The 27,668-nt window shown below is 37.5% G+C and overlaps 4 protein-coding genes across 8 annotated transcripts; 3 read left to right on the top strand and 1 right to left on the bottom strand.

Annotated features, from left to right (window-relative positions):
- Positions 1-350: 350 nt before the first annotated feature.
- LOC132098686 (uncharacterized) lies at positions 351-9,911 on the top strand. Of its 5 annotated transcripts, none has more exons than XM_059504815.1 (20): positions 351-651; positions 979-1,172; positions 1,251-1,355; positions 1,444-1,539; positions 1,640-1,750; positions 1,839-1,962; positions 2,765-3,202; positions 3,302-3,545; positions 4,255-4,430; positions 4,507-4,732; positions 4,870-5,012; positions 5,399-5,648; positions 5,798-5,916; positions 6,472-6,721; positions 6,823-6,929; positions 7,111-7,360; positions 7,872-7,981; positions 8,150-8,408; positions 8,506-8,661; positions 8,810-9,911. In XM_059504815.1, exons 1-19 carry the CDS (start codon positions 618-620, stop codon positions 8,633-8,635), a joined length of 3,366 nt encoding a protein of 1,121 aa, XP_059360798.1. In that variant the 5' UTR covers positions 351-617; the 3' UTR covers positions 8,636-8,661; positions 8,810-9,911. The 5 variants fall into 5 exon arrangements, 4 of the variants coding, with proteins under 4 accessions (XP_059360798.1, XP_059360797.1, XP_059360796.1 ...); XM_059504814.1 differs by having other exon boundaries at positions 353-651; positions 3,299-3,545; positions 8,506-8,638; XR_009422959.1 differs by having other exon boundaries at positions 354-651; positions 3,299-3,545; positions 8,506-8,694.
- Positions 9,912-9,964: 53 nt separating this feature from the next.
- Positions 9,965-14,898, bottom strand: LOC132098689 (zinc finger protein 135-like). The gene is made up of 7 exons (XM_059504820.1): positions 14,691-14,898; positions 13,874-14,070; positions 13,693-13,782; positions 13,495-13,590; positions 13,284-13,394; positions 13,029-13,182; positions 9,965-12,486 (listed from the first exon to the last, which is right to left on the bottom strand). The coding sequence occupies exons 1-7, from the start codon at positions 14,722-14,724 to the stop codon at positions 10,796-10,798; spliced, it is 2,373 nt and encodes a 790-aa protein (XP_059360803.1). The 5' UTR covers positions 14,725-14,898; the 3' UTR covers positions 9,965-10,795.
- Positions 14,899-15,689: 791 nt separating this feature from the next.
- On the top strand, positions 15,690-18,068 carry LOC132098697 (tetraspanin-7-like). The gene has a single exon (XM_059504830.1). It carries the CDS (start codon positions 16,337-16,339, stop codon positions 17,426-17,428), a length of 1,092 nt encoding a protein of 363 aa, XP_059360813.1. The 5' UTR covers positions 15,690-16,336; the 3' UTR covers positions 17,429-18,068.
- A 108-nt stretch (positions 18,069-18,176) lies between these two features.
- Positions 18,177-23,607, top strand: selenoo2 (selenoprotein O2). Its single transcript, XM_059504622.1, is given in 12 exon segments — positions 18,177-18,196; positions 18,781-19,061; positions 19,064-19,127; positions 20,016-20,219; positions 20,506-20,638; positions 20,641-20,685; positions 20,911-21,041; positions 21,186-21,463; positions 21,598-21,727; positions 22,775-22,960; positions 23,147-23,303; positions 23,386-23,607. Coding segments are annotated over 12 exon segments (1,851 nt in total).
- The last annotated feature ends 4,061 nt before the right edge of the window (positions 23,608-27,668 follow it).

The raw sequence follows: 27,668 nt of genomic DNA, 5'->3' as shown, positions 1-27,668 counted from the left end.
CGACAGTGAAATTCTAAATAGAATGGCCAAAACTCCTGAGCGTCTGTTACGTAACGCGACGTTGGCCAATGGCAGGAGTCGGTATGGTGCGTTATTAATATTTATGAGAACACGTGATCGAAACTCTCGGAAGGTTACAACAGCAGCGTTGCATGAGTAAATTAAATATTCATGAGCTAAATCCACGGCCTCATCCTTCATAATAAAAGTCCAACTCAATTTTACCAATTTCTAAAACATGAACATAAATCCATAATTGTGTCTGGACTTTCAGTCTAGATTAAACCACATTAACAGTAAACCGCATACAAAACAACAGCGAACGGAAAGAATGGTTTGGGAGCTGGGTTTGTGAGATGGCCTCGCAAAACTAGTATAATGTGGTTTTGCACCACCAGAGGGAGAACTCGAATTAGACTGTAGACCAGACCAAAGCGGATTAGACCGGAATCTGTGTCGTTCAGTCCAGTGTTTGGAAACGAACGAAATGGTCAAGTGGAAAGCGCATCGAAATTAAAAAGTGTCCTTTCTAATAGAGCCTTTCTTCTGAATTATGACGTACGGCTGTTAAAAATATCCATTTCGAGTTTGTTTAAACTTGACTGAAGTTGTAAACAATGGAAGAAGCGCTTTGGAGCAAGAAAATCGAAGGTGAGTAATTTCCTTTTCTCTTTTTTTTTTGTAAAACACAACACAAATCAGCATGTTAAAGTGTAATAAGCAATTTAATGTATTCAAGTCATTTTCATTTTCACCATTATCGCGTAACTTCCTTTTAAATGAAAGCACATCTTATAGGTTCTAATACCGTTTTTTGATTCATTTAAATTTTAGGGATTTTTAAAACAAAATGCATTAACAAGATATGCAACTGCAGGAGATTTCAATCCAGATTATAAGGTCAAAGCTGTTTAATATACATGCGTACGCTGCCTCTCATTGCATGTGTTTCTAATTCGTCTTGTTTTTAATTCTCAGACCCTCTTTCATTGATGAGTTTCATCATTCCACCGTCGAGGTTACTGTCTGCAGCCATGTGGCAGGTGACTGAACAGAGACAGGTCCAGCACTATGGGATGCTGGAGGAGTTTGTAAACATGGTGACAGACGCACTGCCAGAGCTTCTTGATTTCAATCAAAGAACTCAGCTGATATTTGGCTTAAGAGCAAGGGTAAGAAACTAACAGAGTTAAAGATTGAGCTTTCCAAGAGATTGTAGGTTTTGGCATTATATCGCTTATTCTTCACAGCGTCTTTTGGAGTTGTGTCGTGGTAAATATCAGGTTGACCTGGAAGACATTCAGCATCACCTGGATCGAGTCCATGCTCCTCGTGTCGTCAGTGCGATCAATGAGGTCAAGTCCTGTTTAGAACCCATTTGGAGGTTTTTGAAACATCACATTTCAATTCAAGCACATTTTTAATTGAGTTCATACATTACAGGTGGTTGATGAAGACATGGAGGAATCTGAGGCCTGTTTCTTTGGCCTTGTTCGGACCCTTATCAGCAACCCTGAAGAGAGAGAGAATTTCTTCCAGGTTACAAACACGTAGACATGCTCACAACACTTGGTTTTTCTGTTTTGGTTTCTGTGCCATGAAATGAAGGAATTCTTCCTCAACCCTGTGTAATTAATAGAACATTTTCCCAGAAGAATACGGCCCCAAGTTTGACAAAAACCTGCAGACACTTATGGAAGACTTCCTCTTGCGGTTTGATCGGATGATGTCAGTCCCAGACCTTTCACAGGTATGTCAATAAACATGGAAAGACGGAAAGAAACTGAACACTATTGTTATATTACTAATGTAGACGTTGGTCTGGTTGTGTTCTTCAGACCGTCTCTTGGCTCAGGTCCTGCCCGTCTCTTCTGGAGCAATGCCTTTATTCAGTTTCGGTCCCAAAGCAGATGAAGACCCTGCTTGAACATCACAGAGCTAATGGAAATCTTCAGGACAATGGTAGCAGTTTTTTTACCTTAAATTACACCATATCCAAGTGAAAGGTTGTATCAGATGCTTCTATGTCGTGTGAATACAAGATGCAGTTTTGACTCTCTCACTCAGTTGCATGTGTGGCTTATACAATAAAAATGACAAAAGAACAGTTTCACCAACGAAATCCGAATTACAAAGGGATAGTTTCACTAAGGATAACCATTTGCGAGGTCATAAAGAAATAGTTCACCCAAAAATGAAATCCAATATAAGATGTAGATGAGATTGTTTCTTCCTGGGAACAGATTTAACTTTTCATCACTTGTTCACCAATGGATCCTGTGTAGTGAATGGGTGCCAATAGAAAGAGAGTCCAAACAGATGATAAAAACATCACAATAATCCACACCACTGCAGTCCATCAGTTAAAATCTTGTAAAGTTGAAAGCTGTGCGTTTGTTAGAAACCAATCTATTACTATGACGTTTTTAAGTTTAAATCATTGCATCTGGCCAAAATACCAGTCCATATTCTATAATAACATTTCCTAGTTGTCATCATATAACCATTCTGCAACTTAACCACAACTGAAGTCCTCTTCAGCAAACACAAAAACTTTTAAATATACAACATAATTACACATTTAAAAAAAATGCAATTAAAAAGCCGTAAAAACAATGAATTAACATTTGCTTAGCAGAAAATAACTATCATGCTAACCAAACACCTTTAGTTTATTGTTCTCCCCACGAGCACCTGACAAGTGTTTGTAAGGATGATCTTTAATTTGATGTTTAATTTGTCTTTTTGTCTTTCTCTGTTGCAGAGCATGTTCACTCTGCTTATAACAGCTGTACAGTTTCATCTCAATCTTTCCCTCCGCTGGTTCGAGTCGTCATTTCCAGTGATCACACAGAATCTGGTGACCCGTCCGAATCGGTAGCCGGTTTAGATGGTCAAGACACAGATGAATGCCACACTTCAAAACGCTTGTCTGATCCTGATACACTCGACTGGATGGCTAAAAAGAGAAAATTCAAAGTAGAGATAGAGGAGAGAGAGGATGAAGAGGATGAAGATGATGATCAGAGCTGGCCAAACACAGGTGCTGGATCTAGTAGAAAGATTAACGGTTGCGTTGACGACTCTCTTGGTGAAGAGCTGAATCCGACACACACCAAAAAAAACTCAAAGAAGTCCTCTAAAAGGAAAAGAGACGAGTCCAGAGAGTTCACATTTATCGATCATATGGGTGCATACACAGGTCAGTTCATTGTAATTATATTTGTTTTGATTACTTACTATAATATACAGTAAGCAGCTGAGCAGATTCAAACTCTTTTCTGCTTTATTTACTCAGAAGAGTCTTCCTTCCAGACCTCTGATGCTTCAAAAGTCCCTTGGTCAGAGGAGGAAACGCTTTGCCTCATTGACATATGGGGAAAAGACAGCGTCCAGCGGAGTCTAAAAGACTGCGCTCGCAACCGACACATATTCAACCTCATCTCGAAGAAGATGTTCGAGAGAGGCTTTACCAGAACAGCAGAGCAGTGTCACACCAGGATAAAACGCTTGAAAATGAGCTTCCGACAGTGCCATGAAAACATGTGAGCCAAATCATAAATGCAGTTTCAGTCAACATGAAATAGGCTCTCTTAATGAAGATTTTTGGTTTTCTTGTTATTATTGGGAAAGTCTTTTAAATGTGGACTTTAAAGAAATATTTTAGGGCCATCAATTTTGTTACATTAACATTAACATGACTCACTGCACTATTTAAGAGTTAGGAGTCAGTATAATATATATATATATATATATATATATATATATATATATATATATATATATATATATATATATATATATATACACATTTTATAATAAAAAAAAAATACAAATATATATATATACATTTTATAATAAAAAAATAATAATTTTTATATAGCAAGGACACATTAAATGATCAAAAGTGATAGTTAGGACCGGGAAATATGTTACAAATTATTCCTATTTCAAATGAATGCTGTTCTTTTGAACTTTTATATTCATCAAAAAAAAAAAAAGAAAACTGAAGTATTGAAGGTGAAAACTCATCACAGGAATAAATTATGTTTTAAAATACATTAAAATAGAAAGTGTACCAATATTACTATTTTAATTGTATTTGTTATAAATGCAGCCCTACTGACCCCAAACTTTTCAACAGCAGTGTATATATGTTTATATATATATTTAAACGAAAAAACGTTTTTTTCTAATAAAGCTGTTTTTCTTTCCTGTAATTGTAAGTGAATTGAAGGTGTGTTTGTTTGGCAGTGTGAAAGGAGAGAAATCGGAATGGAAGTTCTATAATGTGCTGGAGAAAATTCTGTGCCGTAAAGAATCTACAGAACAGGAAGACACTATTACTGACATCAGCGTTCCAGAAGATTCCTCAGGACAGCAGGCAAAAGACACTGACTGGGATGTTCTCGGTCACGTCGGACTAGAGGGTACTCTATTTTCTATTTCTATTTTATAAAAGACATGATATATTGTTAACCAAATTTTCACGTACGGCCTCTCAAGGCACCAGGAATATCCCATGGACAGACCAGGAGACGCAAACCCTCATCAGGATCTGGGGAGAGGACAAAACCCAGCGAGAGCTGAGAGGGGTTCTCCAGAACGGACACATCTTTGCCATGATCTCTAAAAAGATGGCCGCTCATGGTTACATCCGGACAGCAGAGCAGTGTCAAAGTAGAGTGAAAAGACTGAAGCTGTGCTTCAAACAGTCTTACGAGAGTAAACAGTGAGCGCCATTACAATTTTTTGCACCATTGTCAAAAAAATTCAAACCCAACAAGCAAACTATCTAGAGAATACTATTCATTACACTGTTGTATTATTTTGAATAACTAAAAGTGCTATTCTCGATTCTTTTTGCAGCACTGAGGGCAAAGAACATGTAGAATTTAAATTCTATAAACAGATGGAGAGAATTATGGCTAATGAAGAGCCATGCTCATCACAGATCAAACAGGAGGACTCAACAGACATTGAATATCAGGCGTACAAGTACCAGAAAATAGGTTTGTACCAGTCATCCATGTGAACTATTGTTTTGTATTACTCTACTGTACAAAAGATTGAGGTCAGAATTGTAATAAAAACAATGTATTATTTTAATTAGCAACGGCGCATTAAATCAAAAGAGACAGTAAATACATTTATAATGCAAAAAAAGATTCCTGTTTTAAATAAATGTGATTGTTTTAGACTTGTTTTAGACTATTAATCAAAAATCTTCTTTTTAAAACATCAAAAGTTCATACCAACAGCAAACTTTTTTTTTTAAGATGAAACACAAAGAGTTCTTCTAGCCATTTCATGTGTCATCTATGGGGATTTAAGCATGATGTAATTGTCCGTAAGTGTTTAAAACTGTGTCATGTCCATCTATCATCACCCGGCACAGAAACAGCAATGAACTGCATGGAGGATAGAAAGAAGGTTGCCTGGTCCGATGCCGAGACAGTGATTCTCCTTCAGTTATGGGGTGATGAGCAAGTCCAGCAGAACCTTCAACGCTGCCCTCACAATGGACACATCTACTCTGAGATCTCAGAGAAACTGAACTGCCACGGATACCTGCGCTCCGCTGAGCAGTGCCACACCAGAATCAAACGACTCAAGATCAGCTACAGGCAGTGCATGGACAGCTTGAGGTCAGTGAACCTATTCAACATGCTATGCAGCTTAAAATAAGATTGAGTCACATTAGCACATCATTTATTAATATGGCTTGAGCACTAAATATAATATTTAATGATTTCTACATATAATTTCAGTGTGTCTGTTTTTTTTTTCTGTACAGTTCACCTGAAGCAGAACGTGTGGAATTCAAGTTCTATGATCTGATGGAAGATATTTTTCGAAGGAATGCTTCCTCCAAAGTGTCAGGAGATAACGAAACCAACAATGGCATCAAATCAGGTACTTTTCTTAAACATCTAGACAGTGTGCCAGATCGAAATGTCTATTCTTTACTTTACTCTCAGGCCATCCAAGATGTTGATGAGTATTTTGTTCTTAGGAACAGATTTGGAGAACTTTAGCATTCCATCATTTGTTCACCAATGGATCCTCTGCAGTGAATGGGTGCCGTCAGAATGAGAGTACAAACAGCTGATAAACACATCACAATAATCTACACCACTCTACTCCAGTGCATCAATAAACGTCATGTCGAGCGAAACGCTGCATGTTTGTAAGAAACAAATCTGTGGAGTGGTGTGGATTACTTTTTTTTTTTTATCAGTTTGTTTGGACTCTTATTCTGACGGCACCCATTCACTGCAGAGGATTTATAGGTAAGCAAGTGATGTAATGCTAAATGTCTCCAAATCTGTCTCATAATTCATAAAATCGGGGTTATATATTACAGTATATTTGATTTTGTCAAAATATTAAGCCCAAAAATAATTTCATCAATTGTATTAAAGGCTGTTTTTGATACTCCAGTTAAAATAAAGTCTTTCCCTCTGTCAGAATCCCAGGACATCTGCGGCAGTTTTAACCAGACAGCATCCTGGTCAGACTCTGAAACTGTAGCTCTAATAGACATTTGGGTGGACGATGAGGTGCAGGACGCCCTGAGAGGATCTGTCCATAACATCCACGTGTTTACTGATATAGCAGAGAGAATGAACAATAAGGGATTCTTAAAAACACCAGAGCAGTGCAGATGGAAAATCAAGAACCTGACAAAGAGTTTCCGACAGTCTTACAAAAGGAAAAAGTGAGATTATATTCGCTTGTTGACACTGGCTTTAACTTCTCATCCACTTTATTTTCTTTTTTTCTGAGGTTTAATCATCTCTCCATATTGTTCTCATCTAGATGTGGCATAGAGAACGCAGATTGCAAGTACTATGATAAACTGGAGCAGGTTCTGGGTGATGAGGACTTTTCACTGTTTGTCTATGATGAAGATGATAAAGATGCAGGTTTGTGACTTTGAAATTCATTCAATCATTCATTCTGTTTTAGGTGAATCTGACAAGTGACATTTCACCCCAAAATAAAAAAAAGTGTAGGACCATCAGGTCTATTTTAGATGTTTTAATTTAACATTTTCCGTTATAGCTATGATAGTCATTACTATAATTGAGTGTGTTTTATTACTAGAATACCAGCAGGCAGCCATGGTAGCTGTATCTGAATCCGGCAGGAAGATGACCTGGTCAGACCGGGAGACACAGGCCTTGCTGGACATTTGGGGTGATGACCGTGTGCAGCACAGCCTCATGTCCTCCCCGAAAAACAGGCACATATACAGATATATTTCAAAGAGAATGATGGCACTGGGTTTCAACCGAACAGGCGTGCAGTGCCACTCACGTGTGAAAAGACTCAAGTCCCAGTTTTACTATGATGGGTGAGTGAAAACCACACTCTGCAGGCTTTTAATACTGGCGTTAAAGTTCTTAAAGTCTGTTAATGTATTGATGACCAGTTGTTAAAGATTATGTTTAGAATACAATAATTATATGCTGCTTTACTGGACAGCATACACTGCAGTTCAAAAGTTTGGAATAATAAAGATTTATTTGAACTCTTAAGCTCAACAAAGCTGCATTTTTTTTTATTAAAATAACAGTTAAAACAGTAATATTGTGGAACATTGTTACAATTTCAAATAACTGGTCTTCGTTGTATTCGTTGAGAAAAAAGTTCTTTTAAATTGTAATATGTCAGAATATTACTGTTTTACTGTATTTTTTATCAAATAAATGCAGCCTCAGAGCATAAGGAAATAACATCTTTCAAAAACATAAAAAATGGTGTATATGCTTAATATGTAATGCAGTATGATAACACGCTATTGCTATTCTGAGAATAAATGTGTAATATTTTCAATTGTTTCCATCTTTTAATGTGTTTTTCAGCAAAGAGGAGTGTAAGTTCTATGATCAGCTGGAACAGATTATTTTAAAGGACAGAACATCTGAAGGCCAGGACATCAGTGAGCTGGAATCCATAACCGATTCAGATTCAGGTTATCAATCTGAAAATTAGCCTTTCTTTTGTTTTTTTATCCAACAGAGAAAAATATTCTTTCTTTATAACTGAAATGAGTTAATCATGATATAAAAATGCTTGAATATAACTCATAACGTTTTTCAGGTTATGCATTTGTATTTGTGAAATGTGTTTGCATACCTAGACTCTCTAGCTCTCCCCAAACCTCTCACTGCGGACGGGACGAAGCTGGCATGGGGTGACAGTGAGACACACACTCTTATATCCATCTGGGGGAGTGACGCCATCCAGGAGAGACTAAAAGGCTGCATCAAACGCAAACCTGTATTTCAGCAGATTGCACTCTCCATGGCCGAGAAGGGCTACAGCAGGACAGACGAACAGTGTCGCTCCAGGATCAAAAGACTGAAGGCCAGTTACCGCCAGTGCCTTGACAATTACAGGTACATATAACTTTGACCTCAAAAGCAGAGTATTTAAATATGCAAATTTAATATGACAATTACATTTTTTTTTTTTTTTGGTCATCGCAACCCATAGAAATGAAGGAGAGCATGTGGAGTGGAAGTTCTTCAAACAGCTAAATAAAATATTTGAGAAATACCCTCTAGATGATGCCGAAAGCACCATGGCTCAGGAGCCAGAGGCAGTTGGGAGAAAAAAACACTAGCAGGTCTGCAAATGCACAGAGCTCAGGTGAATCTGAACTGTGAACAAGTAAATTTAAAAGTAAATGTACCTACGTCATCTTTAATGTCAATGCAATTGTACTAGGGCATATATGGTTGAAGAAATAAAAATGCTTGTTGGTAATCAGCCACATTTTGCTACTGCACTTTTCCAGTCTGACTACGCTACACTAGTCTGGAGGAGGAGTGAGACCCATATTCTCCTAGATATCTGGACTGAGGATTATAAACCACATCTGACGGAGGTACTTTCTATCATGTGGACTGTGGAGGATGGCAAAAGGACTCACACAAACCTTTAATCAGCTGGATTCCAAGCATGGAACATAACACTTTCACTATCAAGCAACAGAAATACAGAACCTTATTTGTTCAAGTTCTCAGTGCATCAAAATACAGCACCCTGGCACTGTATTATGTGCATTTCTGTACATTTGAAAGAATTTGCATAATGGTGCTGTTGCCATGTGGTCTCACATTTTCACAGGGTCAAGTTTAACACTGAACTGAATTTGTCTCAGCTGATGGCGATTTGCATAGTAAGTTAAGAACTTGCATTAGTCTAATGACATCTAATGAATAATATGATCCTTACAACCATGGAACTGATACAAATAACAGGAAATTAGAAGAATGAAGTATGAAGGAAAAGTCTTTAATTGAAATGAATATTTTTTTTAGAGCATAATGGAATAACTGGGGGGAATTTAGTAAATCTTTTTCTTCCTGGTGCAAAATTTCTCTGATGAGTGCATAGTCTTAAAAAAAAAAAACTACAGATGTTGGATTTATATTGTATAATGTATTATAAAAGGAAACAAATTTGTGCTACATGGGTAAAAACACTGAAAAGAACTTCCATTTTGTACATTAGCTTTTCAAGTATATCAAAATGTAATATATACACATTCTACAAATGTAAGTTACTGTTACACAGGATGATGCCAAAGCTCACTGCTCAAATCTCAATCTCTTTTTAAGAGTATCCCATGTGTGGTATTGGTATGCGCCAAATTAAAGATGAATTTCACATCCAGTCAGAATCAGTACAGGAAATGTGTCTACAAAAACACAATGCATTATTCAGTGATGGTGGAAAAGTGGAGAATATTTTTTTTTACAGTGAGTTTATCCAATATGCTTCTAAATTTTAGAGGTGGACAACCATAAAAACTATAGTATTTTCAGATGTTTTAATCTCACATTGTTTTTGTTCTTAGGTATTTTACTGTGCAATAAACATATTATTTATTGGTTTGTTTGTTGAGATGTCTTGTCCAGCATGATTGAGATATCACAGTGACTAGGACAACAAGCCTTCTGGATTGAAGAACTTTATTGTTGTAAACCTTAAGGAATAGTTTACCCAAAACTGAAAATTTACTCGCCCTCAACCCATCCAAAATGTAGATTTTGGAGAAATTTAGAATGGAATCTGCATTCCATCACTTGTTCACCAATGGATGCTCTGCAGTGAATGGGTGCCGTTAGAATGAGAGTTCAAACAGCTGATAAACACATCACAATAATCCACACCACTCCAGCCCATCAAGGTCTTGTGAAGTGAAAATGTGTGTTTGTAAGAAACAAATCCATCAAGACATTTTAACTTCAAACTTGCTTCAGGCTAAAATAGAAATCCTTTATACAAAATATTACTCTTGACTGAAAAAGTAATCTCATCTGAATCAGGAATGTCTTGATGCCATCATCAAGTTGATGGATGTGTTTCCAATGAACAAACAGATTTTCCATCAGACACTTAGTGATAGACTGAACTGTGGATCCCTTGTGGATTATTGTGATGTTTCTTTCAGCTGTTTGGTCTCTCATTCTGATGGCATACTGGAGAGGAACCATTGGTGAGCAATTTTCTCTAAATCCAAATTTCTCCAAAACTCATCTACATCTTGGATGGCCTGAGGGTAAATTTTCAACAAACTTTCAATTTCCAGTGAAATATTCTTTTAAATGCCACAAACTATGTAAAGTAATAGTTTATAAAGTATTTCCATGTGCAATTTCATTTATGAGTTGCATAAAGCATGGTTTAGACAACAAAATTGTATTACCTTTTAAAGTAATGACTGGTTAATCGTGTGTCAGCGGATCATTTTTAACTGCAAGATCCCTACATTCAATTACGGGCTTTTGGGGTCTGGTTTCACGCGGCTACGTGTTTGGTCACAGGTCCTTCTACGATTTCCTCGTTCGCCCAAGTGAGTTCTCTCATGCTTCTTAAGGGGCCCAGGGAACTTGAAGCTCCTCCCGCAATGAGAGCACTGCCACGGCCGCTCGCCCGTGTGGCTGAGCATGTGGTTCTTCAGGTGAGACGAGTGCTTGTACGTCTTCCCACATCTTTCACAGGTGAACGGCCTCTCGCCCGTGTGCACGCGCTCATGTCTCTTCATGTTCCCGATCTGAGAGAAGGCTTTTCCGCAGATCTTACAGCGGAATGGACGTTCTCCAGTGTGTATGCGCAAGTGGCACCTCAGCATCTCGGGTCCTGCAAACGTCTTGTTACAAAGGGTGCACGGGATCTTGATCCGCGGTCTCTCGTGGTTGCGCTGGTGCTTTTTCAAGTCAAACATGTAGACAAAGGACTTGCCGCAGATGGAGCACAGATACTGCCGCTCGCCTGCATGATAACCTTTGTGTCTTCGAAGGAGGCTGGCGTAGATGAAGCTCTTCCCGCATTGGTTACACTGGTACGAGCGCTCCATGGAGTGGTAGCGAACGTGAATGGACAGCTTAAATGCAGTCGGGAAGCTTTTGTCACAGTGAGGACACTGGTGTAGATTCTCTGAGGTGTGGCATTCGCGGTGAATCTTCAAGTATGAGCCTTGGGAGAAGCTTTTGCCACAGATGGTACACTTGTATGGTTTCTCGCCAGTGTGCACACGAATGTGTTTGATGAGGTCTGCTTTCTTTCGAAAGGTCTTGATGCACTGCATGCATTTGAAAGGTCTGGTGAGGGAGTGCGTTTTGATGTGATTGGTCAAGAAGCTTAGGCACCTGAAGCTTTTGCCACAGTCTGAACACTGGAACGGCCGCTCACCCGTGTGAGTACGCATGTGATTCCTCAGCAGGCATTCAAAGCGAAACTGTTTGTGACAATCGGGACAGCTGTGTCTTTTCTCCTCCTGAGTTGTCTGGGACTCAGAAGGAGTGGCCGCTGCCTTTTTGGAAACTGTGGCACGAGGTGGACTGCTCTTTCTATGGATGATGGACTTCACAGACGGTGGTCTTTCCATTGCAGGGACGTAGATGGTCTCCTCCCTCACAATCTCAACAGGAGTTGGAGGCAAAACTGGTAGAGAGATGCCCTTTCCAGTTAATTCTGAGATCCACTGCTCTAAACTGACTTGCCTCACACCAGACGTTTCCACCATCTCTGATTGCTCTAGGAACTGCAGTTGAGTCGCCTCCTCTCCCTCGTTCTCAAACTCTGACACCACCACGGTGGAGCCGTCCGTGGTCAGGTAGATCTGCTGGACTTCACAGACGCCTGAGTCTTTCTCTTCACAAAGTACCTCTTCTTCTTGTAAGCCTTCCTCTGCTTCTTCAGTGGCAGCTATTGCTGTGAACTCCTCGCTGTCAGCTAAAGGCTCAGCCTCTTCTGTGTAACTCTGAGATGGGCTCATTATGGCGAAGGCCGCTTGATCAGATTCTGATTGATTCTCTGTGCCTTCTGATTCGATGATAATAGTCTCTTGTGCAATGGAGGTAGGGGGCAAAGTTTCCTCATGTTCAAAGGTAATGGCAGGCAAGACAGTTTCTTGTGCAAGTGGATGAGGCAAACAAACTACTTCGGCAGAAGGAGGAATGGACACTGTACAGACCAAAAGAGATAAAAAAAACAAAAAAAACTTTAGAAAATATTTACGCATAATGAATATTATAGTTGACTAAAACAATACCATAAAATATTAAAATAATACAAACTTTAACTGATATAAAGAACAAAAATGTATTTTATTTTAGCTGGCAACATTTCTCGTTAGAGGTTACTAAAACTTTAAAATAAAATAAAATCAACTATAAACACATAGTATTTCAATTGTACTAGATCACATTTCACCACAAAATATAAAAATGATCCTTATTGTCAAAATATAATATCACAAAACCTAATAAATAATCCATTTTAATTATTTTAATTACATGATGTATTAAAAACAAATGAATCAAATTAAGCGTATATTCAGGATTTTAAATAATTACCTTATATTTCTTTAAATTTTGGGAGCAAAATATGACCCAGACATGTTTTGAAAGTTTCATATTGATTAAATATAAATTAAATATCTCACTGCGTTTTAGTTATTCAACCCATGTAAACAAATATGGTACAGAAGCAACAGTAAAGCTCACTTTCACTGATAACTCTCTGAGATTGCTCATTGTTTCTTGCGTGCAGTCTTTTGGTTTTGAAGTGCTGAAGAACATCCTTGATCTCAGCTGGATCTGAGAGTGGCTGCACAATCTCCTCCATCATCGAGAGGCCACCACAAAGTCGTGAAGCTGTCTGAGAAAGTCAGCATAAGATTTCAGGTCAGATTCCCCTTAGATGGAACATTTTCTTCATTTTTTTTCAATGCATTGTGCAGTCTTTCATCGAGGACACACCTCTTTGAGGTTGGGCACCGGCAGCAGGTCTTCCACTCGAGACAGGAACTCCCATGCAAGGCTCTGTAATACTGCATCATATCCTGATCCATATTCTACAGGGAAGACATGCTAAAGACAAAGAAGCAGTGGAGAGATATGGAAAAACATTTAACAATTTTCATTCATGCAATAGATTCTAAAAGACAAGAAAGAGGTGAGCAAATCTAACCTGTATGAAATTCTCTTTCTTTTCAGCGTCCTCCAAAATGCTGTGCACCAATCTGATAAATTTGTTATTGATGATCTCACTTTCCACATCTTTACACTGCAACATATTGAAAGCAAAAAAAAAAAAAGACACTGATACCTTGCTAAAACTGAATTTCTGTATATAGTTAACGCAAATCCAAAATCCATAATTCATTACTTTATGTGTGAGATTTCGAAGAGAATCCAGATGTGCTTGAATGATCCACAGATCTGGCATTTTATCCTTCAGACAAAGCTCTAATATCACCTAAAAGAAAAAAGAAATCGCAAGTTACTTATCTCAGACTGTGCAGTATAAAAAAAAAGAAAGCACATTAAATATTTTGCTTAATCATGACCTTTTTCCGCAGGTGAAAGATCAGTTTATTAACCAGACTTCGACTCATGATGTCTGGCACGGTCTCGGTCACCAGCACCACAAATTGCTCCAGCTTCCCGTACTGAGTCACATTACGACGCTGAACCACCTGCCACAGAAACGCTGACATCAGCCGAAGAGGAGGCACAACCAGACGCAGTGCAGAGAGAGGGAGAGCTTGGGGGAAAAAAAAACAGTGCAGATAAATATCAAGATTATAATATAAAAAGATCTTAATTCTGATAAAAATGTATTAGGATGCATTAAACTGAATTAAATGAATGCATACACATCAATTTATATGTAACAATTTTTTATAGACTGTAATATTTTATTCCACGCCACTTGAAGAAATAAGGCTTATAGTTGTGTTAAAGCTAAACAAGTTCATCTGTAACCGATGGAGTGCAAAATCTGCAAGGCTCAAACATAATACATTTGATATATTGTGCATTACCCTTTACATGCATGCTCTTAAATATTAAAAAGAAAACAAATTAAATGATGTTCTAATGAGTACTTTTAATTAATAACATGAATGTAGTTCTGGATTATAAATGTATTCTGTCATTATTCATCATGGACATTTTTTAGAAATGTTTTTCAACAATACAGTTCCAATAATAGCAAAGTAAATAAAAAATAAGATTTTTTTTTCTGTGTACTTAATTAAAAAAAATACAAAATAAACGTGTTATGAGTGGTGTGTGTGTGAGAGAGAGAGAGAAACTTTAATAGGATTGGTTGTGCTAGCTTCACTCTCTTAGCATTTAGCTCCCAAGCTAAATAAAACTCACCCGCTTCGCGACTCTCTACGTTAAGGAGTTCCATTATTTAAGTTTAGAATAAAACCATATTTGTCTTTTAATCAAATTCCGCACGCATCTTGTCACAGAATTAAACTATAATAGCGGTTAAACGCACTGGCGAACGACTGTCGAGAAGTCGACCGAAGCAACGAACAACCACGCTCAGCCGGGATACCGGAAATAGCCGGAAGTAGGTCTTTATTCCGCGCTTTTTTTAACACGTTTGAATGTGCGCGACACCGCTTCAGGTCTGGCGGGAAACAGATTCGCCGTCACGTTTTGTAAGCAAAACGTGTCAGTTTATATATTTGGAAGTGATTAAATGATACATGACATAACGGATAAGTAAAATCCATCTTGTGCATAAGATAAATAGAAATTTATTATGGAAGATTTATTACATTCATAATGTGGGAAAAAGTTGTCAAGAAAGGAAGTATGTCTTGATGTTTTGTCATCTTACCTGAGTATTGAAACCTGTTACCTTTTTAATTTGCTGTGTAGTTTGGATGAACTGGAGCACAACACAAGTGAAGGTTTGTCAAACATCATTCTTCCTTTTTATTTTTGAACTTATAAATTATGCCTGCATATTATGAATACTTATTAAAAATAATTTTAGAATTAAATTAAAATGAATTAATTGTTATTTATAAAAAAAAAACATTGCTAGTGAAGGAAAAGCAGCCAACAAGTCAACATACATCTAAACACTGTAACACTTTACAATATTGCTCAATTAGTTAATGTATTCACTAACATAAACAAACCATGAACAATACATTTCTTAGAGTAGTTATTAATCTTTGTTAGTTAATGAAAATACAGTTGTTCATTGTTAGTTTGTTAATTCACAGTGCGTTAACTAATGTTAAAAAGCACAACTTTTAATTTTAATTATGTATTAATAAATGTTGAAATTAACATTAACTATGATTAAAAAATGGTGTAGAAGTATTGCCCATGCTTAGTTCATGTTAGCTAAACTAGTTAACAAGTGTTAACTAATTAACCTTGTTGTAAAGTGTTACTGTAAACTCTTTTAATGCTGTTTTGTATGTTTTAACACAAGTGAATGTGCCGATGAAGTAAAAGAAAATTGAATATTCACGTCATTCAATCTTGTTTAAAGAGCTATAAAGTGTGTCCTTGAATATGCACCAAATCACATAAGATTTAATTTAATGTAAGATTTAATCTAAAAACTAATCAATAGCAAAGTTGTAAAGACATTAGATTATTAAAGGTTGATAAAGGCCACATATCGATCAGAACAGACATTTATGACCCTGAACGAATGGCTCCTGCACCAGTAGAAGGAGATCAGGATGGTGTGGGTTAACAGCATCATAGCCATATAATCACCAACCCCCTTCATATCACCAAAGACGCAGTGTACTCAGACGGCCATTGCAGCAGCATCAAGAGCGTCTAAGAAATGTCACAAATAAACATCGAATAGAAGGTGGAGAATCTGCAGGGGAAGATAAGTGTGCCGAGCGTTCATCTAAAGAGGATTTATGGTGAAACGAGGCTGTGAATAGGTGCTTTTGGGTTGATGACCGGCCGTAAAACACAGACGGGAGAGATGAGGAAGGATGAAACAAAGGAAGGAGTAAAAGAGAGAGAGTGAAATGGTGGTAGATAAAGCACAAGACGGGACCATGAGCTCTGTGCCACCTTACGACTCGCTACCAGCTCGGCCGAGCCCTTGCCGTGCAAAAGAGTGGGAAAGAGAGCTGCACGGTGCTCAAAGACTGTCTTCCCCACTTCGTCCTGCTTTACCCTCCATTTCCCGACGGCCTTCTGTGCTTCCTGGATATCTGCTCTCACCCTCCCGAGAGTACACTGACCAACAACGTCTTTCATTATCGCTGTGCTCGGAGGCCTCGCTGGCGCCCCCTGTGCCTGCTGTGGGTGCCGCCCCACCGTGCTGCCGGGCGGTGGGAGTCATGCCCTTGCTGCGCCTTGCACTCCTGATTTTCAGCTTCCTTTTTTGGGCTGCAGGTCTTGCAATCTTCACCCTAGGTGTCTGGGCGCAGGCTTCATTGTCCGATTACATGCTTCTCTCTGCAAACCGCTACCCAAATGCGCCCATCATCTTGTTAGGTACAGGTGCTGCTGTGACCGCTTGGGGCTTTTTGGGATGTTTGGGAGTGGCTGCCAACCTTCCTTACCTTCTGCGGGCATATGGCTTCTTCCAGTTGGCCACACTCATGGGTGGACTAGCATTGGGTCTCTCAGGGCTCTTTTACAGGGAGAATATTGCTGAAGGTTTCCGTAGCGGGCTTAAGAAAGCTGTTTTGGACTATGGAGAAGATGAGGGCCATGCAGATGCGCTGGACAGCCTGCAGAGGGCGCTTGAGTGCTGTGGCGCCGAGGGTTGGCGCGATTGGCTCATGTCCGATTGGGCTATTCAAGATTCTGTTTACTCAACAGGAAGTTCGGGGAATGATTCCTCCACTTTGTCATTACCAGACAGTTGTTGTATTAAACGTAAAGGCTGTCGCAATAGACCCTTGCCAGAGAGTGGATTCCGGAACATCAAGCTTGCAGGGATTCACACTCATGGTTGTTTCCTCAAAGTCTTCAGCTTGGTAAATGACAACGTCTTTCATATTGCAGCAACAGTCCTGGGTCTTGCTTTCACACAGGTGGCAGGTATAGCCCTCACATGTCTGCTTGCCAATCGTCTTTCACCCAGACTGCAAAGACAAGCTCATTGAAATAAAAAAAGCATCATGAATTTAATTTCTCTAGACTTTCATATACTTACTGCAGTTTTTTGAGTTCAGATCAGTTTAGAAACCAGTTACCATTTTTTGGACAAATGCAACAAATAAACACTGCAAGTGTGTTGTAAACATTATTGAATGTCTAGTAAAATATGTGCATTATCTTATATATAATTAACTTTCTGATTGTTGCATGACTCTGAATGACTAATGTTTTTGTCCAATAGTCCATTTAGCTTCCATTACTGACTTAAATATTATGTATAAAAAGTTATAAATCGTCTATATACCGTATCTCGTATTCTGTAAATTTTCTATTTATGGCCCTTTAGATATGTAACACTGATTGTGGAGTGCATGGGGTTTCTAAACAGTATACTGACTTGCTCTTGAATGCTTCACCGGCAGGTAATTGTACCTTGATTATATAAATATTGTCAATTAAAAGAAAGAAAAAAGACAAAAATAGGTATTTTTAAAAAAAAATAAACATAAAACAATAACAATATTATAGAATTGCATGACCAAATGCACAATGTTGTTGTATTAAACCTTGCAGTTTTAGTGACAATAATGTGATTATTCATAATTGTGAATTGCCACTTGTAACCCATTTCATTTGACATTCTGAAACAGAATATTAAACAAGCAAAATGCATGACTGAACTTGGTTTTATTTGTTTATTGGGATCTGATTCCCAATCGTAAAATCTGGGAAGTGCATGGAGCCAGATCGAATATGAGTATGAAGAGCAGTAAGTAAAAACATGAATTGAAATGTCAATAAAATTTGAGAAAAATGTGTAATAAAAATAAAAATGTGTTGAACAACTGCATGCTAGCAACTATTAACTATTAACCCACTATGCACAGTTCCATCTGGTTGGGAGTTTGAAGCAAAATGGTGCATTTTATTGTGCTTTTTAAAACGGATAGACTCTTGGTTATGTTTTGGCTCCCTAAAGGTAGCTGACCAAACATCAATCTGCAATCTCAAACATTCTCATTTATGTCTGTATTTTCCTTTTTTACAACCCCTGCTGCAATTACAAGCGTGTGATGAATCATTGAGATCTGGGACAGTCTGTGACGCCTTTTTAATGGACTGCCAGGTAGTTGATTGAAATTGATCTCAAATTCAACCTGCAAACAATTATGATTACATCCTTCAGCTCTTGCTGTAAAATGTATTACTGCAGATGGTGAATGGTAATAAGAAGAATATTTAAGATAGATAGATAGATAGATAGATAGATAGATAGATAGATAGATAGATAGATAGATAGATAGATAGATAGATAGATAGATAGATAGATAGATAGATAGATCGTGTTTTTTGATAGAGCGTGTTTTTCCCGTGTGCAGCCGCAGACGCTGCCCAAGCCCACATTCGTCGCGCTATCAGAAGCGGCTCTCGCTTTACTGGCACTGAACACGGACGATGTTTTACGTGACCCGCACGGGGCTGAGTATCTAAGCGGCTCTCGGGTGATTCCGGGATCTGAGCCCGCTGCGCACTGCTACTGCGGACACCAGTTTGGTCATTTCGCCGGGCAGCTGGGTGACGGTGCTGTGTGTTATCTGGGGGAGGTGGAGGTGGAAGCCGGTGCTAAGCAAACCCGATCAGCACAAACCCCTGTGGCCGCTGGGAAATTCAGGTTAAAGGCGCTGGATTGACGCCTTATTCTCGGTACCGTTACCCTGGCCTCACTGCATTAAGTAATAGGTTACTCTGTATTTCCCTTTGTCCTTGTTGCAGTGTAATTATACATTTAAGTAGTGAGTAATTTTAATTAGGGTTAGGGCTAGAATGTTTATTGTTAGTTGTATGTAATTATGCATAATTTATTGTTATTACATATAGGAATTAGGTAACATCAATAACACCTTAATATCCACTATAAGGTGTAATAGGGTAGATACAAGCTTTTCGCATTTTGGTCTGTTAAAACTAATAAAAAATGTATTATGCATAAATATATTGCATAGATATACCATTTTTATTAAAAAGAAAAGACATAATTTAAGCTTTTAAGAAGTTTTAATATTTGTTTATTTTATATGTAAGTAGGTTTATGTAATGCATTGTGTCTACTGAAGACAAAAATAAAAATGTATTTTTCCAACATCAAACATTGTGCAACACTCCTATTTTACTCTCTTAAAACTTTTTTTGTTGTTGTTGTTTTTAATTGAAACAATTGAATTGAATTAAGTGTAATTCTTAAGAACATTACGTGTTGTATGTGGGTTTTACAGTCTTAACAATGGCTATTGTGATCTAACTCAAGTTGATCTCTCTTTCACTTTGAATAATGAGTCTAAACCCACTCTTTACCCATAACAATAGATGTATTAATTTACCTTGAAACCCTAAAAGGGATAGTTCACACAAAAATCAAATTAGGTCATTCAAGTTGTTCCAAACCTATGAGTTTCTTCTGTTGATCACAAAAGAAGATATTGTGAAGAATGTAACGAAACTGGTTACTGGTAGCCATTAACCAACAAAAATGGGTAAAAATTTCTATCGGCTTTGTTTTTAAAAAGTAAGCTTTAGTGTCTGTGTATACTGTAGGCAGTCTGATGGGCGTAAAGTGCTCCACTCCAGCATTCGAAAGTTCCTATGCAGTGAGGCCATGTTTGCATTGGGAATTCCCACAACACAGGCGGGATCCCTGGTGACCTCTGACCTTTATGTCCAGAGGGATGCGTTCTACAGTGGCAATCCCAGACCAGAGAGGTGCTCAGTGGTTCTCAGAATAGCACCCACCTTTATCAGGTTGAGCGCTTCTATTTATATCTATCAAGTTCAAAATCCTGAAGTTTGCTAAATAAAGAAACTATTAATTGAACTGTACAGCCTTACTACTACAAGGCCTTTTTTAGATGTTACTTATGTCCAAACTTGTCCAAGTATTTTAGAGTATATGGTACATCATTTTTTTTTTTTTGGCTCTGAATTATGAATTATCTGCTTAAATTAGTCTGAGTTCATTAAATTGTACTGAATATTAGCACTTTACCTTGACTCATAACTCTCTCTCTATATTTCTCACATTTCTCAGATTTGGCTCGTTTGATCTCTTCCACCCTGTGGATGACTTCACAGGTAGACATGGCCCTAGTGTTGGACGTACTGATATTCGTGCACAACTTCTGGATTATGTCATTGAGACGTTCTACCCTGAAATACAACGAAAAGACATTTAGATCGACAAGAGAGGAATGCTTCCTTCTTCAGAGAGGTTTTAACAATAATTTACATTTTAAAGACTTCATCACTATTACGTTAAAATACCAAAATCATAGAAGAACCATTTCGGTTCCCTAAAGAACCTTTCAGTGAATACTTCATAATAAAACCTTATTTTATTATTGTGTAGAACATTTTAACCATAAAAATAATTATAAAAACCTTATTTAATTTTTTAAAATATTTTATATTAATTTATATTCTATGGAACTGCAAGGTGACCGTGAGGACTGCCAAACTGGTTGCCCTGTGGCAAAGTGTGGGATTTTGCCTTGGAGTTCTCAACACAGACAACATGAGCATCTTGGGACTCACTATAGACTACGGCTTATTTGGCTTCATGGGCAGGTTTGTTTAGCTCTACAGGAACTGCATTAAATTGCACAAAAATGCAGTAATTGCAACTGAATTACATCCTGAAAGAAGTTGTGCTTTTAATAATTGCTTGTATTATTAGTGTTTTCTAAAAACCTACATTGTTATCATTTGCAGGTTTGACCCTGAGTTTGTGAGCAATGCCTCTGATAAGAAAGGTCGTTATTCTTATGAAGCTCAGCCATATGTCTGCCGCTGGAACTTGGCACGTTTGGCAGAAGCTCTTGGCCCTGAGCTTCAGTCAGCGAAAGCAGGGGTCATTTTAGATGAGTTCATGACCATTTATGAGGACTGCTACCTGGGCATCATGAGGAGGAAGCTGGGTCTTCTGAGACAACAAGAACCAGAGGATGTGGAGCTGGTGGCTGATTTATTGAAGACTATGCACATCACAGGTATAATGAGTGTGAGGAGATAATTCCAGCTTTCCATTAAATAAAAATGGAGAGCTGGATAGAAGTTGACTCAGATTACTCAAAAACAAATTACGTAGCTAATATTTTCACCTATCCCTGTACTCCATTACCAGGTGAAGACTTCACAAACACATTTAGTCTGCTGAGTGCCGTGTCCTGTCCTGCAGGTGAACAGAAAGACAGGAACAGTGCAGACTCAGTAGTGGAGCTGATCGTGGAACAGGTGGCCAAGCATCCTGCAATGTGATCTCCACCCTCTCAGAGTCTAATCTTCACAATAATAAACAATTTAGTGTATTTTTCAACCAGTTTATGTATATCAACAAATATGCAGATTTTATTTTATTTACATTTTCAGACTCTAAAGTGCTAGAATCTATTGTTTTGAGCAAAAGTGACCAAAATTTCATTCTCCTGTACTCTGCATTCTTCTCTTAATGTGATGCTGTCAGCATGTTGCAAGAAAGACAAGGCAAGAGAATTGGTATGTTGTCTGAATGAATTTGCATTGGTTTGTCTCTAGCGACTTTTAAAACCGAGCTGAAAAAGCATTATGAGCTCTAAACAGGTAAAACTGAGTGTCACTTAGTGTAAAAATATTTAGGCACAATTACTTGTCACAATTATTTGTACGCTCTAGTATTTCTTACTCATTATGTCCTAAGTTTATTTATTTATTTATTAAAGGCATATGTAATATTTATTTATTAAAATATCCAAAAACCACTAGAACAGTGTTATATAGTTTGCTGATTTGTGTACTTACATTATCCCAAATGTTTCAAAGAATGTTTAAATCAAAAGAAATAAGCAATTTTAACACGGACCGTGTCCATAGTGTCATTGTGTCGCCTGCCAAATGACGTCACACACCCTCGATTTCAATTTAGTTTTGTAGAAAACATGGAAACACCAAAGACGCTTTAACATGTTTTATTAGACAGCTGACGACCGCACAGAGTAGCATTGTAACAGAACTTTCAAATGCAACTAATATGGTAAAACAGCATTTTAGTACATCAAGTTAAGCTAAATTAAAATGAGAAATGTTGCCTTTAAACTAGCTTAAATTATTTTATTTTATTTTATTTCAGTTTTATATTACAGTTTATTTCGAGTAAAGACCATTTTTATGGTTTTAGTTATAGTAACTGTGATTGTTGAACCATGGTTGAGACCCCTCATAATTACATATGTTCTAAAGTAAAAAGGAGGTTTGGAGATACTTAACGCCTGTATTATGTTTTCCTTATTTTCTTTCATTTGTTGTACTTCTGTGTCTATTCTAAGTGAGTTGGAGATGATTCTCTCTATGGCGGAGACAAATCCAGGTATGTTCAACATGGTGGCCAATCAGCCAGAGGTCACCAAGCAACTGGAGAAGATTGGCAGAATGAAGGAGCTTCTCGTAATCAATGAGGTGGAGCTAAATATCAAACAGAGAGATCGTTGGCAGAGATGTGTCAAACAATACAGGTATACAGGTATAAATACATATTATCAAGCTCTTTATTTTCATGTATACTAGGTACAAATTCTTGTTTTGTTAATAAATAAATATAAATGAATATACAAGTTTTAATGATTTAATGTAAAAATATCTATTTGAATTAACATGAATTAAAAGTCCAAGGCTTTTCATATTTATGGTCACCACGTTAGGAGGCGTCTGGCCCATGAATGTGATGAAGCGAGTGACCCTGATGCAGTGGAGAAAGAACGGGTCAGATCTATGAACTCCACCAATCACGCTGTTGTGCTGCGGAACTACATTGCCCAGAATGCAATTGAAGCAGCTGAAAGGGGTGACTTTTCGGAGGTCAGAGGTCATGATTGAAATGCAGTAATTTAAACAATGACATTTTTGTGGTGTAGTCATCAAAAACAAAAAAACTTTTCAGGTTCAACAGCTGCTTATAGTTTTGGAGAACACTTATTCAGTCAGTCCGGATCTGGAGCGTCCGGTATGGTCAGCAGGAAGTGGGTCAGACCGAGCTGATAGCAACAGCATTAAGGGACAGGAAGTTAAGGAGAACACAAAAAGAAAAGCAGCAGCTGATACTCACCAGATTCCATATAACAGTACACCTCCTGCATGGGCCAGAACGATCTGTGTCACATGATCATCCTTAAACCTCCCAAACATCACAGCCCAATCCAATACAGAAAGAAAGCGAGAGAAAATCTAGAACATTCTCTCTTGTGTTTCTCTGTATTGATCAGGTATGTTAGTGTTGAGGGAGGCTGAGCAACACACAGCACTCCTGGTCAGATAATGCAGAAATGGCCATATAGGTACAATAAATGAGGCATACTTTTTTTTATAAATGAAAAATATTTGTATTACTATGACATTTAAAACTGAATAAATTGTTCATATTTTAATTTCACATCTGTTAATTCTGCAATTATCTGATCAATGAAGATCCAGATGTTCAGCTTAGCAGGCCTGTCTGAGTTTGACAAACAAGGAGGATCTTGTGCACACATACAAACTTACATACTCTTTAATTATGCATTTATCACGTTTAATAGATAGTTCACCCCAAATTGTACTAGCTTGCTGGTTTTTCAAAACACAAAGACGTTGTTTTGCATACAGTGAAAGTGGTTGCCTTTCTTATATTGTCAAGCTCCAAAAAGCACTATAAAAGTAGTCTGTGAAAGTCTTCTAAGGTCTTCCATACTATACATTTTGTGATTTTGTGAGAGGCATATTTAATTAAAAACTGATGAATAAAAGCAAGTAGATTTAGCCACAAATCAGTCAGTTGATTTTGTTAAAAAAAAAATTATTTACCTATTTAATTAATACCTATTTTATTTATCATAGGCCATTATTCACAAGTAGTTGGACTCAGTATTAACAAACCAACCATTACAAAGTGAGATTTACTGTAAATGTCACTGAGATGAGTTTAATCATTAACTTCATCCAAACACTGTGATTCTAGTAACAGTATACATCTGCCAAGCCGTAAGAGTTCTGTATGTATGTTTCTGATATAACAAAAGCTGAACATGATTACACGTACAGTACAGACCAAAAGTTTGGAAACACCTTCTCATTCAAAGAGTTTTCTTTATTTTCATGACTATGAAAATTGTAGAGTCACACTGAAGGCATCAAGGGCTATTTGACCAAGAAGGAGAGTGATGACCTGGCCTCCACAGTCACCGGACCTGAACCCAATCGAGATGGTTTAGGGGTGAGCTGGACCGCAGACAGAAGGCAAAAGGGCCAACAAGTGCTAAGCATCTCTCTGGGAACTCCTTCAAGACTGTTGGAAGACCATTTCAGGTGACTACCTCTTGAAGCTCATCAAGAGAATGCCAAGAGTGTGCAAAGCAGTAATCAAAGCAAAAGGTGGCTACTTTGAAGAACCTACAATATGACATATTTTCATATATAATTCATAGTTTTGATGCCTTCAGTGTGAAGCTACAAATTTCATAGTCATGAAAATAAAGAAAACTCTTTGAATGAGAAGGTGTGTCCAAACTTTTGGTATGTACTGTACATTTGTAGCCTAAAATGGAAAGGCTGGAGACATTATAGTTTTGGTGATTCAACGTTCTTTGCATTATTTATTCAGTAAAGCAAATTGTTCTAAAACCCCTAAATGTTATTTGAATAATATTCAAAGCAGCTAAGTGTGAGCCATAGATGCCACACTGGATATGCTTCAATAAGATTTCAGGCAAATATACAGTTGAATGGATGAATGGATTAAACAGATTTTAATCCATTCATCTTTTCAATTCAATTCAATTCAAGTTTATTTGTATAGCGCTTTTTACAATACAAATCGTTACAAAGCAACTTTACAGAAAATTATGTTTCTACAATATTTAGTAGTAGCTAGTAATTTGTGCACGTTTGACAGGATTTTAGAAAAAATAAAAAATAATAATAATAATACAAGACATAGTCAGCTAGACGATGAACTATCAATATTATTAATTAATAGTTATTATATGATGCAGTCACACATGTAGCAATAATTGTTAGTTCTGTTTGTTGATTCAAGGTTAGGATCATCTGGGGTCCTCTGAGGGTCAGCATCATCTCTTCTCAGGTGTTCTGGACCCAGACTGGAGCTTGTGTAAATCCTAGTTACCACGGGATGTAAATCCCGTGGCAAAACATAGAAACAAAATAGAGACATCATTAGCATAGCTGCTGATCCAACAAAGTAAAATTAGTTTAACCCAAGCTAATGAATAAAAATGCACATTTGATCAGATGCAACTACACTCACAATTTAAAAGATACATTATTTGAATGCTTGGCGAAAAAGATGTGTTTTTAATCTAGATTTAAACAGAGAGAGTGTGTCTGAACCCCGAACATTATCAGGAAGGCTATTCCAGAGTTTGGGAGCCAAATGTGAGAATGCTCTACCTCCTTTAGTGGACTTTGCTATCCTAGGAACTACCAAAAGTCCAGCGTTTTGTGACCTTAGGGTGCGTGATGGGTTGTAGCGTGGTAGAAGGCTAGTTAGGTACGCAGGAGCTAAACCATTTAGGGCCTTATAGGTAAGTAATGATAATTTGTAACTGATACGGAACTTAATAGGTAGCCAGTGCAGAGACTGTAAAATTGGGGTAATATGATCATATTTTCTTGACCTGGTAAGGACTCTAGCTGCTGCATTTTGGACTACCTGTAGCTTGTTTATTGACGAAGCAGGACAACCACCTAGAAGTGCATTGCAATAGTCCAGTCTAGAGGTCATGAATGCATGAACTAGCTTTTCTGCATCAGAAACAGATAACATGTTTCATAGCTTGGCAATGTTTCTAAGATGGAAGAATGCAGTTTTTGTAACATTGGAAATATGATTTTCAAAAGACAAATTGCTGTCTAATATAACACCCAGATTTCTGACAGTAGAGGAAGTAACATCCATCTAGTTGCAGATTGTAATCTACAAGATTCTGTGTAGTGTTTTTCGGTCCAATAATTAATATCTCTATCTTATCCAAATTTAATTGGAGAAAATTATTTGTCATCCAATCTTTTACATTTTTAACACACTCTGTTAGCTTAGATAATTGGGAAGTTTCATTTGGTCTCGTTGAGATATATAGCTGAGTATCATCAGCATAACAGTGGAAGCTAACTCCGTATTACCAAGGGGCAACATGTATATTGAAAATAGAAGGGGACCTAGGACGAATCCTTGTGGCACTCCATATTTTACTGATGATAATTGAGATGACACCCCATTTAAGTAAACAAAATGGTAGCGATCGGACAGGTAGGATCGAAACCATCTTAGAGCCTGCCCTTGAATACCTGTATAGTTTTGTAATCGATCTATGAGTATATCATGATCTATGGTGTCGAACGCAGCACTAAGATCAAGTAAAACTAGAAATGAGATGCAGCCTTGATCTGACGCAAGGAGCAGGTCATTTGTAATTTTAACAAGTACAGTTTCTGTGCTATGGTGGGGCCTAAAACCTGACTGAAATTCTTCATACAGATCATTTTTATGCATCTGTCATTTATTTCACAGCGTTCAATATAACTACCTGTCTAAAACTACTTTAAATTATTTTAATAATAATGCCACAGTAAACAATGTGTTTTAGAAATTGCAAAAGTCAAAATGGCTACATCTCAGAATTAATATTTGTTAGGTGCACAACACATTCAGTATGTGGATTCAGCACCTTACTGGGACACAAAGAGACACAGAAGGAGAATTTTACATTCAAATTTATTAGAGTAGTTGAGTAGTCGTATAATACTACTTTACGAGGAGATTATGCATTAAGAACAGGCTCCACAATAATAGCTGAGTAACTGAAGTCACTACTGATGAAGCTCTTTTGCATGCATTACAAGAATTTAAGATCTCAGTGGTCCTAGTTAAATTAACATTTGGTTATTAAATCAGACTATAATTTACCTTCAGACTATAACTAATTAAAAACGTCCTGGCGTTTCTATATAGATTCTCTATAAATGGGCAGATGAAAATACTGCATTAGCACAAGTGAAATTTAAGACCTGAGATCATGAGGGATTAGTGGTGAAATTGAAGACTGAATGCAAAGTTATTTACTTAGTAAAGCAAATCTAAGAGATTTTAGATGCAGTTTGAATAGTACTCAAATCAGAATCTCAAATCCCGTGCAGTTGTATATTCAATATATATATACAAATATACAA

This window comes from Carassius carassius, chromosome 22 (genome assembly GCF_963082965.1).
Source record: "Carassius carassius chromosome 22, fCarCar2.1, whole genome shotgun sequence".
Taxonomy (NCBI): domain Eukaryota; kingdom Metazoa; phylum Chordata; class Actinopteri; order Cypriniformes; family Cyprinidae; genus Carassius; species Carassius carassius.
This window is presented reverse-complemented; position numbering and strand designations above follow the sequence as displayed.